The 15,866-nt window shown below is 34.4% G+C and overlaps 1 protein-coding gene across 1 annotated transcript; it reads left to right on the top strand.

Moving 5' to 3' along the window:
• Positions 1-6,945: 6,945 nt before the first annotated feature.
• Positions 6,946-14,158, top strand: LOC132557556 (G-protein coupled receptor GRL101-like). Its single transcript, XM_060222052.1, has 7 exons — positions 6,946-7,183; positions 8,957-8,967; positions 11,265-11,381; positions 11,729-11,790; positions 12,195-12,337; positions 12,485-13,594; positions 14,016-14,158. The coding sequence occupies exons 1-7, from the start codon at positions 6,946-6,948 to the stop codon at positions 14,156-14,158; spliced, it is 1,824 nt and encodes a 607-aa protein (XP_060078035.1).
• The last annotated feature ends 1,708 nt before the right edge of the window (positions 14,159-15,866 follow it).

The following is a 15,866-nucleotide window of genomic DNA, read 5'->3' on the forward strand; positions in this document are numbered from 1 at the left end:
TATTGAAAAAGATCTAAAGTTGTAGCACCGTTTCTTGTTTACAATTATACAGCCACGGTACCGTACTTTTATCGCCTGTTTGCAATGAACCATTTTAAGAATTAATCTTGAACTGACCTTTAAATTATTATAGAGTTCAGCTGACCTTTGAGTATTGCATGGACCTTTAAATATTACATCATATTGTTACATATACCCTGTGGTCAAAATACCCTTATATCTCAAACGTCAACACCTGTGTTTATATATTCAGACATGATAGATATGCGTGTTGGTCATGTAGAGTTTAATACCGGTTATGTAGAGTTTAAGACCATTAAGTAATTCTTCTGGTCACTTGTCTTTATCAGTCAAGATGTTGAATAATATAGGACCGTGGTATAAATACAGCAGAGAGCTTGGTCACTCTCAGTCGATACTTGGGCAGTAGATACTTGGGGTTGTCTACTCAACGGTCACCCAGGAGGGGCTGGACCCTGAGGTTCAGTCCTTAGAACTACATCACAACAAAATACACCAAAACTTTACACAAGCGTGGACTTCATTAGTACTACAATGGCCTGGTTCATCACTACAACTTTAACAACAACTTTTAAAAAGCAAGAAGAAACGATGTTTTGTTATAGCACCACAGTCCTCGAGCATCGAATAAACACTGTGCTGAGAAAGATACTGAGGGCAGACTATTTGAATACATGAGCCTATGGGAACTAAGTGATTCCATACCGTTGATGCTCAATTTCTAGAAGAGCAACATTCCTAAACTCCAACCTTATTGTGTTTACAGGTTGAAGTTCATTTGAGATTTAAATGCTTATACCCATCATCACAATTTCCGATCAGGAAATCGTCAACTGACGGAAAAACTCGTGACACAGGAATTCAATAGATGCTGGTTGATGACAATTACGGTGAAGTATTAAGATCTTCATAGTAATCATATCCAGCTAGACGTGTTTGTTGCTCATTAGTTTGCCTGTTGGTTCCTTTGTGTACACTGTGTTCGCAATTAAAAATGATCGCTTCGTTTATGGGTAGGACAAAATGATCATCAATTATTGATACAGTATTGTTTTATGGCGTTGAGCAAAAATATCTGCATGGGTGACAGACTAACTAAAGATGCAAACGGAGGTTTACATCAATTGTACAGATCGGAATGACCTTTTATTTTAAAGTGTGTGAAAACGATACCACACACTTCAAACAAATTAGCATGAAGAGAAAAACTTTCTGACAGCAGAGTAAAACCTTGACAGCAGTTATCTGTCATCACCGTCAGCACCAGAAATTATCGACTCCAATATGAAATACGCCTGTGTTATTATATCATTTAACTTATATTTCAAACAGCATTTTACAAGCTCTCATCTATCGTTTGATATCGAATCGTATCACATTTGGACAACTGGACTACTGGATATGATTAATCATTAGGTAATTTCTTTCTATTCATTTTAACAAACCAGATATTTTGACATTTACTAACGTAACACAAACGTGGTTTATTACAAAAAAAGTGTCTATTTGACAGTATCCTGATTCCTATGTCTCCTATAATATCATAAAATATACATCGTAACATTAAGTTATTAAATCCACAACCAGATGGTTATGACCAGAAACGTTAACGATTCGAAAATTAATCTGTTCGATTTTTTTTATCTGATTGGCACCTTGCCATGGACAAAGATATTGAATATGAATAGAGTTTAGGAAACAGTGCAAGTTTGGCTCGAATCTACTTAACTTACATCTACAAATGTGTATGCTGTGAATGTCTTAAATAGGAACAATTGACATCGGCAATATCATAAGTTTTATTTCTCATTAAGGAACCTGATTTCTTAAATGACAAAATGAAGGACTATATCTTTATTCTGTAGCACTGATTTGGGAGATTTAGTTCGTTGTAGGGAATTTACATATAACATGATACAGTTCAAAACAAAGATTAAAAAAAATGTTTTTTTATAATTGCGCAATGTTTAGTATTCCTGATGTGGAACTTCAATATATTATTTGTTAGAGATGGAAAATGCAGCCAATAGTTAATGATAGACTTGTTTGTATCTCTCGTGTTATTTCATTGGTATAATTTTGATTTACAATGTACAATGTATAAGAAGATATCGGACAAATAAGCACATTAACTGATTTTTTATTAAAAATATATTTTAACAACTTTGTTTCCAGAACTGTTTGACATTTACTTTTATTTTACTTGCTTCTCAAACTGAACATCGTTTTCCCTCTTTTTTTCTAATGTCCTTTCTTATGAACGTATGGGTTTAGTGAGGTGTGACATTTCTTTACTAAACATAACTGTGCCACGTGTTGTTACATCAATAAGGCGTTATACCAGTGTCAAAGTATGGCATTATAGGGGTGTCAGTATATGGAACGACCAACAACATTTTAAATTATTGAAAAAGATCTAAAGCTGCAGCATCGTTTCGTGTTTAAATTTATACAGCAACGGTGCCGTGTTTTTATCGCCTTTTTGCACAACAGTCCTCGAGTATGGAATAAACACTTTGTGCTGAGAAAGATGCTGAGGGCAGACTAATTGAATACCTGAGCCTATGTGAACGAAGTGATTCCATACTGTTGATGTTCAATTTCTAGAATAGCAACATTCCCAAACTCCAAACCTATTGTGTTTACAGGTTGACGTTTATTTGAGATTTAAATGCTTATACCCATCATCACAATTTGCGATCAAGAAATCGTCAACTGACGGACAAACTCGTAACACAGGAATTCAATAGATGCAGGTTGGTGCCAGTTACGGGGAAGTGTTAAGATCTTCATAGTGATCGCTTTGAAAAATCGTTATTTTTTTTCTTCGTAAAATATCCAGCTAGACGTGTTTGATGTTCATTAGTTTGCATGTGCAAGGATCCTTTGTGTACACTGTGTTCGCAATTCAAAAGTATCACTTCGTTTATGGATAGGACAAAATGATCATCAATTACTGCTTGATTATTGATGCAATATTATGCCGTTGATCAAAAATATCTGCATGGGTGACAGAATAACTATAGATGCGAACGGAGGTTTACATCAACTGTACAGATCGGAATGACCTTTTATTGTAAAGTGTGTGAAAACGATACCACACACTTCGAACAAATTAGTATGGAGAGGAAAACAGTCTGACAACACAGTAAAACCTTGACGGCAGTTAACTATCATCACCGCCAGCAATCGACTCAAATATGAAATACGTCTGTGTTAATATGTCATTTACCTTAGATTTCAAACAGCATTTTACAAACTCTCATCTATCGTTTGATATCGAATCACAACACATAAAAGGTTTCAGACAACATGACTCCTGGATATGATCAGTCATTGGGGAATCCCCTTTCTATCCATTTTAACAAACCAGATATTTAGACATTTACTATACGTAACACAATTTTGTCGAACAACGTGGTATATTATACTATTTGACATTATCCTCGTTCATATGTCCCCATAAGTTCATAAAATATACATCGTAACATTAAGTTATTAAATCCACAACCAGAAAGGCCAGAAACGCTAACGAATCGAAAATTAATCTGTTTTATTTTTCTTTTTTTTTTTTATCTGATTGGGAGCTTGTCATGAGCAAAAATATCGAATATGGATATTAGGAAACAGCGCAAGTTTGGCTCGAATCTACTTAACTTATATCTACAAATGTGTATGCTGTGAATGTCTTAAATAGGAACAATTGACATCGGCAATATCATAAGTTTTATTTCTCATTAAGGAACCTGATTTCTTACATTAAAAAAATGAAGGACTATATGTCTATACTGTAGCATTGATTTAATTCTTGGTAGGGGACTTACACATAACATGATACAGTTCAAAACAAAGATAAAAACATATTTTTTTAATTCTGCAATGTTTAGTGTGTATGATGTGGTACAACAATATATTATTTGTTTGAGATGAAAAATGCAGCCATTAGTTAATGATAGACTTTTTTGTATCTCTCGTGTTATTTCATTGGTGTCATTTTATTTACAATGTACAATGGATAAGAAGATATCGGACAAATAAGCACATTAACTGATCCATGAAATCGATTTTTTATTAAAAATATATTTTAACAAATTTGTTTCCAGAACTGTTTGACATTTACTGAGTGATTCACTTATACAAGTTAATAAAATAACATGTGTAACAAAATGAGTAAAAATGGGTTTAATGATAACTTTAGAATGGTGTGTGTCGTAGAGAGCAGCATCTTAGTTTTAAGTACATCAGGTCAAAAGTCAGTCAATGCTGGACCGAGGTAAAAAAAACCCGTGAGTGATAGGTAGTGATGAACGCCTGATAACGGGCGGGGTGTGTACCCAAGTGGTGAAGCACCGTGGCAGAATATCGCCAGTATGATTGATCAGGACAGATAGATGCTCTCTTTTGTATGCCTCGCACTGGCGAACATATTTGTAAGTAAACAAGATAAGAAACAATGTATAAGGTAGATCAAAGATGGGAAGTTGATAACGCGTACTCCTAGTCGCACGTGCCTTCATAATTAGATGCTCCGGGGGCTGGGTTATTGTTGTCCAGTTCGGACTAGGCTGAAATAAAGTATTTGGGTATTATTAATACAAAGACAATAGCCAGCAGATGTCTAGTCGAGTCTGGGTTCGAGTGGCTAGAGAGAGTTGGGAGTCGAACGTGGAGACGTATGGGACCTGCTCCGCGATGGAGCGGACCCTGGCCAAGTTGGCCCATGGACATTTGTATGAAACTCTTTGATATGGATGGGCAGGTGTTTAGTTTTTGTCTGCCTTACACAGGTGCTTATGTTTGGTACCACGGCATGCTGCTGTGTGTTGATTAGGAACTATCTTTAGTAATGGATATTAACGCGAAGTACTAACTATGGAAAACCACTATACGATGAAATAAACGTTTCGGTCAACCCAAGTAACCACCGTGTTTAGTCATTGTATTACACATGGAATATCATTATACAACGTCTTATGGAAACCCTTAACAGCACGTTTATCTACATTATCAACAGTTGTGGCCGGCAACATCCTCATCTATCGAAGAGCTGATTGTTTTAACCTGAAACGCCATCAAGCTGTAATGTGTATTTAAAAGACCTTTAATGAATACATTTGTTATTAGTACGACATTGAACACAGGGACAAGGAAACCATATCTTGTGAACAAAGATGATAAGCAATGTTTCAGGCAGAAGAAGATGTACAGCAGTACGGACGGTATGACAGACATAATTGTCCGAGTGGGATAAAAATTGAGTAAATTTAACGAATCTCTGTAATATGAATGATTTCAAAAAAGATACCGGATCAAATATACTTTGAACAAAGTGAACATTTCAGTGAAAGAATTTGTTGAATCCATCTACATTTCCAACAAAAGTAACATAATATGTCAGATGTACTTGTCAGAGTGAACGGGAGACAATAATACTTTTAGAACATAATGTTGTGCATATGACAGGATCGTACAATTTGTACGGTTCGTTAAAATGTTTGACTAGTATTTCGAATTGAAAATCAGACGAAAATCTCGTGAAAATGTGACTTAATATAGCGAACATAGACATAATAGATATCAATCAGTGATTTCAACATCTTCGAGATAAAAATTGGAACCTGTGTTAATTAGACTTTGTGTAGTTTAACACCTCGGAGAGTGGCGAGTATTTGACTCCATCAACAACAACTAATATACCAGTTATGACGTGACAAGTCCGTATTGGTCGCCAGTGAAACAATGTTTATGAATAAAAGAAAAATGAGAGTAATGAATATGAAATTTTCTATCTGACGTATGGGATTTTAAATAATTAATTTTCGAGACAAAACGAGACGTTCATGTAGTGCTAACATAGATAATGTTTATATGATATGCATGAGAGTATACTAAGTCTGGTCACGTGTAAACAAACTAATCTTAAATACGAGTGTATATAACTGGTATGTACGTGATAGATCTACATGTGCCTAACCTATAGATATATGGCTTAGGAAATATATATAGTTGTACTCTTATATACCACGAAAATAGATAAACCCTACACAACATGTGTTCACATGTCATTTCTTAATCTATTTTAATAAGATATATGATATGTCGCCACACCGTGCGGACAAACATGTACTCTATGTTATAACAAATTTCGTCCAATTATTCCATTGTGCACTCATTGTGAAAGTATCGTCATTACAAGTGTATGATTGAAATATAAGTCCTGACAACAACTGAACTGGAATATAATGAAAAGAGCACTTACACCTGTTTTTTTTCCCATTCACATAATGACTGACGTATGATTTTAGAATATACATCTGTCCTATCACTTTTCTTACTTATCATTCTTAATAGACATTTTTATCAAGTACTTTTTACTTTGTTAAGGTAAATAGCGGCACATCATTATTATTATCTTTGTTTTGTTTTTTGTTTCTTTTTTTTCAATTAATCTTTTTATATTCCTTACGAAATAAGCTTAGATCACCTATATATATGTGTCCTTATTAACATATTCGATTGTCACAGAGCGGACGTGAAAATTGTATATGATGACCTGCTCGTCCACGTGGGTCTTCCGCAGGTACTCCGGTTTCCACCAACAATAGGACAATCTGCGCGCTTCAAACCATCCAATTGCTTTGTAGACAGATTATATATTTTTATCAAAATAAGCTAATGGCTTTAATATGTCAAATGAACCAAATTAATATTCATCATTTCTGGCGAATATGCTTAGATATTAATCATTGATATGTTTAAAAGCAAACGCCCGGGACGTTGCTAACAGTACGTGACCATTGCAATGGTACCCTATACAGGACGCTGATATCTTCGTCTGTTACATGTTTACATGCGTTTTAGCATAAACTGTTTTAACTCATTTAACTCCATCAAGGCTACATTTATGATTAAGAGTACTTCACTATGAACGTTTTCAAGCTTTTGGTGCCATATTTTATTGCAATCATTTGTGCATTAAACCATGGCGCATACTCAATGAAACACTTAGGCGAGAGGCAGAATTTTGTTCGGGACCTCAGCCATGGAAAGAATAAAATGTTTGATGAAAGACTTTCGACACATGCTGACGCCATCGAAAACATCAGAAGAAAACGTTCTGTAGACCAGACGGAGCCACTGCCAGCACAGGAATGTCCAAAAGGTAATATTATCAAAGGTTAAGCGATGGTATCCTAAAGAAAGGTGAACAATTATCTCATGGCTATTTAAGTATATACGGCATCAATTTATAAGTGAAACTAGTATTACAAAGAACCAGGTAATTGTATGAGCTATATATGGCTTTAGAACTGCTGGTTCAGCCAATCAGTTCACTTATCACACAGACTAATGTAAAGTGACATTTCTATATGTTGGTATTATAAAAGTATTATTTCTAAAGTGCACTTATACAGTTGTGGTATCACACAACGTAACAAGATGTGCGATTTGCGCACGATGCAGAAAAACTGGACCAGCTTTAGTGTAAGGACACTCATTATATATACATGCTATATGTAAACATTAAATGGACATCTCCTTTTGTCTCGGCAATGAATCTCTTACCGCTACAAAGGTCATTTTATTTTCATTACTTCTATATTATTGTAAACAAAATAATATACTAAATACTAGGTAAATCTTATGTGTTGTGTTTATAACCAATTAGTTGTAATATTCGTGTGATTATTTTGTTATAACTACACATGTCTTCCGTTAAATGTTTATTCCGTTATACTAGTCAACTATATTTACTAAACTGCACAAAATGTGCAATTTTATCTAGCAGTCGTGCTCACGATACTTTAACACATATATACTCGTGCATTACATTCTAGAATCATATTGAACAGTATTGTAGTATATGCATTTTTATGTCGTTAATTTGATACCTGCTTTAAATGTATGAAAAATAATATGTTTTTCTATTCGTTATTTTGCTGGATTGTTTAGTGTTGAACAATGGATACAGATGTTGATGAGATCAGCGGAAAAGAAGAAACACAATATATATTTTGTACGGTTTAATTAGCCAACACGAGAAAGGATTAAATTCTATTGTATCATAAATTTCAAATTACATCAAAGTTAGGGCCAGGATAGATGAAAATATTCTCATGCTCACGCGTGAAATCTAGATTCAACTACACTTTCTTTCAATTGCTATAAATACCACTTTAAGGAGAAAAGAATAAATTTGAAATATTAAATAACGCAATATCTTACTGAAATTTCTTCAAATCCTTCAAGAATACGGTCCCTGGGGGTTGAAACTTCTAAGTAAATTTTCGCATTTTGTTCTTGGTAGCATTTTGAAAAAAAAAAGTTTTAAAATGTAACTTTAAAATTGAGGAGAACTATTCCACTTTTTCATTTATTTAAGCTTTGATTGTTTTTAGATACAGGTGTCCGAATATGTTCAAAAGAAAACATACTTTAACGAATAATGCTTCTGCATAAAATCACATTTACGTAATTGCCGTGCCTATAATTTTTACAACAAATCCTTTTTTAAATAAAATTATGTTGGAATAACAGAGAATTGCCCAGATTTTCACTTTGATATTAGGATCTCAAAACCGCATAGTCACCAAAAAGGTTGTTTTCAAAAGGTGAGAAAGATGCTTCAGTATAAAACTAAACCATGACATGATTTCAACTGTCTCTGCTTGGCAACATATGATTCGATACTTGGAATGATAAAAAAAAGAGAGCCGCCTGACTTTTTATAATTTGTGTTTTTCATAATAAATTATACTCGTGACAAGAACATAAGGAACAGAAAAAATGTTGACTTTATTCATGGATTGATGACGTCAACTGTATTGTCAAAATTGACATATTAAACACACTCCATATACACAGGAAAGTGTCATAATGAATATTGTTGAGCGTTGACATTTTTATTAACTTATCGTCTTTTTTGTTCTAACAGAATGTTATCGGGTGAATATAGCTAATACCCTGATTTTGTCACCGGGCTGTTGATTATGCAATGTCATGCGAATTCTTGTTTTAATTATCTTTGTATTTCTGTTCGAAACGGTCCCTCACACGTGTTTAGTCAATCAAATCGCTCCCTTCAACCATTGATGACGTAGAGGCTCCGCCTACTTTCCATTCTAGTGTTTAATAGATGCGGGTCAGGATGTAGGCTACACTGCATGGATAATCTGTCTAAATATTAGAGTATATTGATTATTCGTGCAATACCTGAAATTCTTAACGTCTTTCTCTGAATGGTAAAGGTAGTTGTTTACAAAAGTAGATCGATAAAACGACGGACATCGTGGAGAGGCATTGGCATGTGACAATAGCTTCCACAGAAGTTGTCAATACGAATCTTTCAAGTGGAGATAGGTATTTATGTATCTTTGATATGTTCATACATTTGAAGACTTCACCAAGCTGTATGCTTAATGATTTGAATTTCACTATTGTGAACTTTCTATTTCTGGATAGCACTGTACCTGCATCCCCAACCCATGGTATTTACATGTCACAGTTAATTCAATATTCAAAGGCATGATCCAATTATCACGTTTTTGCTTTTTGCTTTGATCAAGACGTCTTCAACGGACGGACAATCTCGTAACACAGGGTTTTTAAAAGATGCAGATTGATGAAAACTACGGAGAAGGTTTATGATCCACATTGTGACCCAATCGAAAAAACTACGATCTCTTTTGTTGTTGTGGAGCTTTTAATTTTTCCTGTTGGTTCCGTGGTTGTATAAATCGCTATCATTTGAGAATGTGACATTACTTACTTGGATTGACATAGGTTTACATGACGGAAGACGTCGATTAAGCAGAAGACATTTACTCTTCCGTAACACTTGGTCTTAATCTCCTTTCACTTTTTCATAAGTCTCTTTGTAATTTGTTCACATTCTATGTTAGTTACCTGAAATTTTAAAACATTCACAGAAATGGGGGAACTGAAAATAGCTTTCCTTTTCTTATAATAATAATACGGTAAATATTATATATGACCATTGGTGTTGACTTTTTGCAGTAGAAAACTCTTTATCTGCACGTTCCGCATTTACGGCACATCTGCTAAGTCAAATACACCAACCGATCAATACACTCTGAACTGTTGACAACATTTACTATAAACTATTCTGTGCATTATTGTTTGCTGGGATAAGATGATTAAAAAAAATTCTTTCGTTAACATGGTCTGTGTAAACCGCTATTTTACACCTGTAGTTTTATCCTTAAGCTTTTTAATATTTTTATTTACAAATATCAAAAAATCAATCTTAATGATTTAGTAATGAATGAAAAATCTATTGAATATTTGAAGAAATTTGAATAGAACAAGATTTTTTTTTCAGATCCATGACTTTATGTACTAGCATTATAGTGGCCGAATATCGACAGGAGAGCACCAGTAAGGTAGCAAGTCAATCAGCCTCGTTATCGTCCACTCAAAATGCATATTAAGAAGAATCAGTTATTGGTTGGCGTATCTCGTTGGTCAGTCACGTAGGTGTAGTGAGGGGTGGAGTCTCGTGATTTACAACTATCATTACGTCATATTAGTTGGGAAATCATGTTCTTTGTCCTTTAATTGTGTTTATATAAGAGCAATAAGTGACTTCACTCTAAAAAAATTGTACGCTTTCATATATATATTTTTTTTTCAATTAGTATCACGAATGTTTGTAAAGATGAAAATAAAAAAGTATATCAAAAAGAAAAAGAAACTCGTTTTCTCCTTTTAAAACAAGAACATTACAAAACGACATTGTTATTATTGAATATGAAGAAAAACATTAGCAATATTTACTTCCTAATAATTCGATATGGAATAAAACGCTTGATTGATCAATTGAATGCGATAGTAAAACTATATCACTCCGTCCACAAAATGATCGTGCTTATACGTTGCCAACATTTTAGATTATGTCAAAACCTCAAGTAGACACGTCCTAAAATTTACTTCGAGTAGAGGAAGATGAATCACGATATTTATTCGGCGTTTCAATGCTACTCGCACCAAAAATCCTGAGCGTGGGAATATATCTCAGAAGTTATAAACAAACATGTCTCTATATAAACGTACTATTTGTGAAAGGCATCGATCATCGCAGATTTTTGATCGATTATCGATTCTTATTAGATTGATGATTCTTCGTTTTAATTCTTTCATTCGACATTAATTTACGTGAAATCAGAGTTTTATTCCTGTTAAATCATCGAGTACAATAACTTCATTTCACATCTTTACATTAGGAAGAGAAGGACATAGCTTTACTGAGAAGGTCAAGTGTCATTATACGTTCTGTCAGCACGTCAGCTACAAATGTGACATTCGATGCCAGAAACAGGAAACAGAAAACAGCAACTGTGGTAGGTGTGAGAGATGATTATTTCACTGTGAAAACATAAATCATACTCTAAAATATTTCGATTTCTTTCAATTTCATTAACATGAAAATAATCAGACGTCTAAAAATAGACAAACATGACGTCATGTGTACATTATCAGTTGCCTTCTCACTAAATACAGTAATTGACGCATACTATTGCTAATGAAGACGTACTGCTTACTAGGTTGAATATCAAACTTTCTTGATATTAAGTATATGTCTGTAGTGTAAAGGGTTTATACTTTGTTGTATATTTCCAACAGATCATCGGTATCGTCGTCGATTATTGATTTTGTATGCAAGTACATTAAATCGTCCTTGTTTCAGGACTATTCAATTGTGCAGGAATACATCACTGCCCTAACGGACACACCATTCCTCTACAACAAGTATGTGACAATAAAATCCAATGTCCAGATTCCGATGACGAGTCTGCATGTGTCCATCCGTGCCAACCAATTTGTATGTGTATTGGTCTCACAGTCAACTTAAGCGACCCTTTCTTGGCGACTATACACTTCCCTTCCAATACCATGTGGAATCATTTACTATCTCTGGGATTACAACAACTATCGAAGATCAGTTATTTAGTCATTAAAGATAAATACAATGTGTACAAAACATTCAGCAAAGGTTTACAGAACCTCAGGTCATTAGATCTATCTAATAACGGCATTATGTTACTTCCTGAAGGCATGTTCAGCGACATGTCAGGTATTGAACATCTAGAGTTATGTAATAATAAGATAAATCAGTTATCGATAAATACATTTTACGGTCTTCCTTTTCTTAGGTATTTGGACTTATCTAACAATCAAATATCAGTTCTACCAGACGCTGTGTTTAGCGGTCTCACTTATCTTGCGTATTTGAACTTATCTAGAAATCAGATATCAGTTCTACCAGACTCTGTGTTTAGCAGTCTCACTGTTCTTAGTTATTTGGACTTATCTAGCAATCAGATAACAGTTCTACCTGATAACATGTTTAATGAGCTTCATCACCTTATATACCTGTCCCTAGCAAACAATCAAATACTGTCCCTTTCTCACTATTCATTAAGTGGTGTTTTTAATTTAATAGATATCTTTCTTAACGAAAATGACTTATCTGTTCTACCTATCCTACCTGCTTCTATTGAATTGCTCGATATATCATACAATAATTTTGCAACTTTGCCTGCGGGTACATTCACTAATTCTAGTTATTTGTCTACTTTGAATATCATTGGTAACAAACTGGAAGTTAAGCAACACATGTTTGAAGGTTTAGACAATCTGACTGTTTTGCTGACAGACACTCCTTTTATGTGTTGTGTTAAACCTAAGTCGGTTCCTGACGATAAGTGTCTAAAGGATCCATCTAAATTAATGCATTGCTGGTTTGAAGAAGCAGCCTGCAAATCAGAAGGAGATGTGATATCCTCGTGTAAAAATTTGATAGGTTCAGATTTACTTAGAGTTTTTCTCTGGATTATTGGCTTTTGCTCTTTAATTGGGAATTTTACTGTCATGTTTTACCGACTTCTTATCGATAGAGATAATATTACAACAAGTTATTCGATTTTTGTATTGAATTTAAGTATGTCTGATTTTCTCATGAGTATCTATCTCATGATTATAGGATCATTTGATATACATTATCGAGATGTATATGCGTGGAATGATCAGGATTGGAGAAACAATATTGTATGTACCATAGCTGGAATCCTGTCGAATATATCTAGTGAAATGTCGACGTTTCTGATTCTTATGGTGACAATAGACAGAGTAATTGTCATAGTATTTCCCATGTCTCGTCTTTCTCGGCGAAATATATCCGGGAAGCAAGCATGCATCATCTCATTTTTCCTGTGGTTGGTTGCTATCACAATCGCTGTCATCCCTGTTGTTTCTATGCAATTCTACTTCAAGGGAGAATATTATTCTCAGTCAGGAGTGTGTCTTGCCTTACCACTGACACGTGACGAACAACCTGGTTCGGGTTATTCTTTTGCAGTGTTTGTTTGCCTGAACAGTTTCATTTTCGTTATCATCGCCATAGGCCAACTCTGCATGTTTAAAAGCCTTGTAACAAGTGGTGGGGGTCGGGTAGCTTCATCACAGACTCGACAACGAGACCTGACGGTAGCTAAAACCCTCTTCTTGGTGGTGGCGACAGACTTTTGCTGCTGGTTTCCTATTGGAGTCATGGGTAAATAACTTATCTTATCGCATTACGAAATGTAGAACAAAGCTTTGAATTATAACGTTCTCAATTGAGTTTCTTTCCAGCAATAAACCAAACGTCATTGACGACGACCATCAGGTCACTTTTAAAAGAATTTAGATATATTGTTATATACACACATTCCGACAAAAGTGCATCTGTATAAAGTAACCAGAAATAACACACGTAAACAAATGGTCATATAAGTGTTTGAGTGACTCGCGGAAGTCGTGGAAGACGATGGTTCCGCAAGTACGAAAACAAAGTATCTCATGCTTAGATAAGGAATTACCACCTATAATTAATATCATTAATTGATAATAAAACTTCTATTCCATGTATACCATCAGTTGTCCTAATGTAGGATGAATACTCAAGATAAGTGTCAAACAATCCTTTTTTTCAGGTGTGATGTCAAAAAGTGGATACGAGATTCCGAATGATGCCTATGCCTGGGTAATGGTATTTGTGCTGCCAGTCAATGCCGCCATCAACCCTTTCTTATACACGGCATCAGCAATTTGGAGGAAGCGTCATAGAGTACGTTGATTACCACGTGTGCATGTGTGATAGCCGTGAAGACTTTTGTCCGTACAAAAGATTATTGATAATAAGATAGGTCTTGACAACTGATAAACGAACTATGTTAATTAAAAAGAATATTTGATGATTTCATAATGTTAGATATTATCAGTATCATCAATTTTCGTCATCGTTTATTCCAAATTTGTTAATTATTGGGTATCTCGCCTGAGCTGTCAGTTTTCAAATTGATATAACGGGATCAAAAGGATATTTGTGTTTGCCAAACAAGATTTTTACACTTGCTTTTATCTGTTTCAACCAGATAATGATTCGCTTTCCTAGACAAGAATTTTATACCATTAAAACCTATCTAAAGGACCAAATTGTTGTCATGTTTTTCTTAAAATATTTGGAAAAAAAATGTTTTCATCACTTTTGGGAGTAGTTCCAGAAGCTAAACATTAATGCACACGTTTTTATGACGTCAAGATTGTCTATCGTTTAGACGTAAATGCAAAACAAGTCAAACCTTCATCCAAAAATGTTGTACTGATTCTTACAAAAATACAACGTAACACGCTGTTTAAAATCCTTCCTGTGTTGTTGTGTAATAATATATTCGACAACACACAGATGTTATTTCAATTCATAAGATGAATTTCTTCCTTATGTCGATTCCACTAGTTTCAATGATCAACAGTCTAAACACAAAACCGTGACACAAATCAACATTGAATTAGAGTGTCTTTGATCAACATGTCTGCAAGAATCATTCCCTCATTCTATGCTAAATACTTTCTACAAAACTTCCTTTTTTAACAATTGTCATCAGGGTAGTTATCAATGGCATTATCATTCCGAGTTAAGCTGTAATAAGTATTTATAAATAACAGTATATTAGGGCACGGTGACGCACGATACAATAATTGGGGGTATTAATTAGAACATCAAATGAATGAATGATGTATTCAAGTATTCAACAGTTTCCTATAAAAGTAAGAAAGCGGATTAAAAAACAAAACAGAGAATAAACACTTGATGTATTCTAAATAAAAAGAAAATGCCAACATGCCATCATCATAATTCAAAGTCAACTAGAAATGATGAGCCAACAATTTGACGCAGTTTTCACCTATATTCGACCTCTTACCCTAAGTTGAATTATTTCCACAAACGTGATGACCAACCACTCAAGTGATTTATATAACACCCAGACTCTAGACTGTGCAATTTCAGATGATGGATTTGCGCTAAACGATTCTTAATGTGACCCTTTCTGAAAACCAGAAGTTGACCTTTGACATTTTATTTGTTCACAACCATCATTATTATTTGATTGCAATATACAACTGACCAAATACCATCATCTTGTACCTTTTGGTTATTGAAAATAAACCATTGAGATTTTACAAACTTGATCCATGTGACCTTGAAATTAAAGTCATTCATATTAGTCAACCTGATATCTAATGACCTGGACATCTAACATGTGAAATATCAACATTTTAGACAATGAGTATCTTGAGAAGTTCTTCAAGATTTGATAACATAAAAAACTCTTTTGAATATTGACCTAAATAGAAGAATTGAAGTTGACCAAGCACAATGTTTTTCGTACTATTGTTGATAGCAATTGGTCGCAGTATGCAACTGAACAAATAACGCCACATTGTTTCTCTTTGTTATTGATAAGAATCCATTTCATGATTTGTGACTTGGCAGGGGGGAGGAA

Source organism: Ylistrum balloti, unplaced genomic scaffold (assembly GCF_031769215.1).
Source record: "Ylistrum balloti isolate Yb309-2 unplaced genomic scaffold, AGI_CSIRO_Ybal_v1 Utg370694, whole genome shotgun sequence".
NCBI lineage: Eukaryota > Metazoa > Mollusca > Bivalvia > Pectinida > Pectinidae > Ylistrum > Ylistrum balloti.

Bases quoted from the DNA above. Each gene is read 5' to 3' on its own strand.
- LOC132557556 (XM_060222052.1), top strand. From the start codon at position 6,946: ATGAACGTTTTCAAGCTTTTGGTGCCATATTTTATTGCAATCATTTGT. The intron at 11,791-12,194 runs GTATGTGACAAT...TCCTTTTCTTAG, and splicing joins ACACCATTCCTCTACAACAA to GTATTTGGACTTATCTAACA. The intron at 12,338-12,484 runs GTTATTTGGACT...TTAATTTAATAG, and splicing joins TAGCAGTCTCACTGTTCTTA to ATATCTTTCTTAACGAAAAT.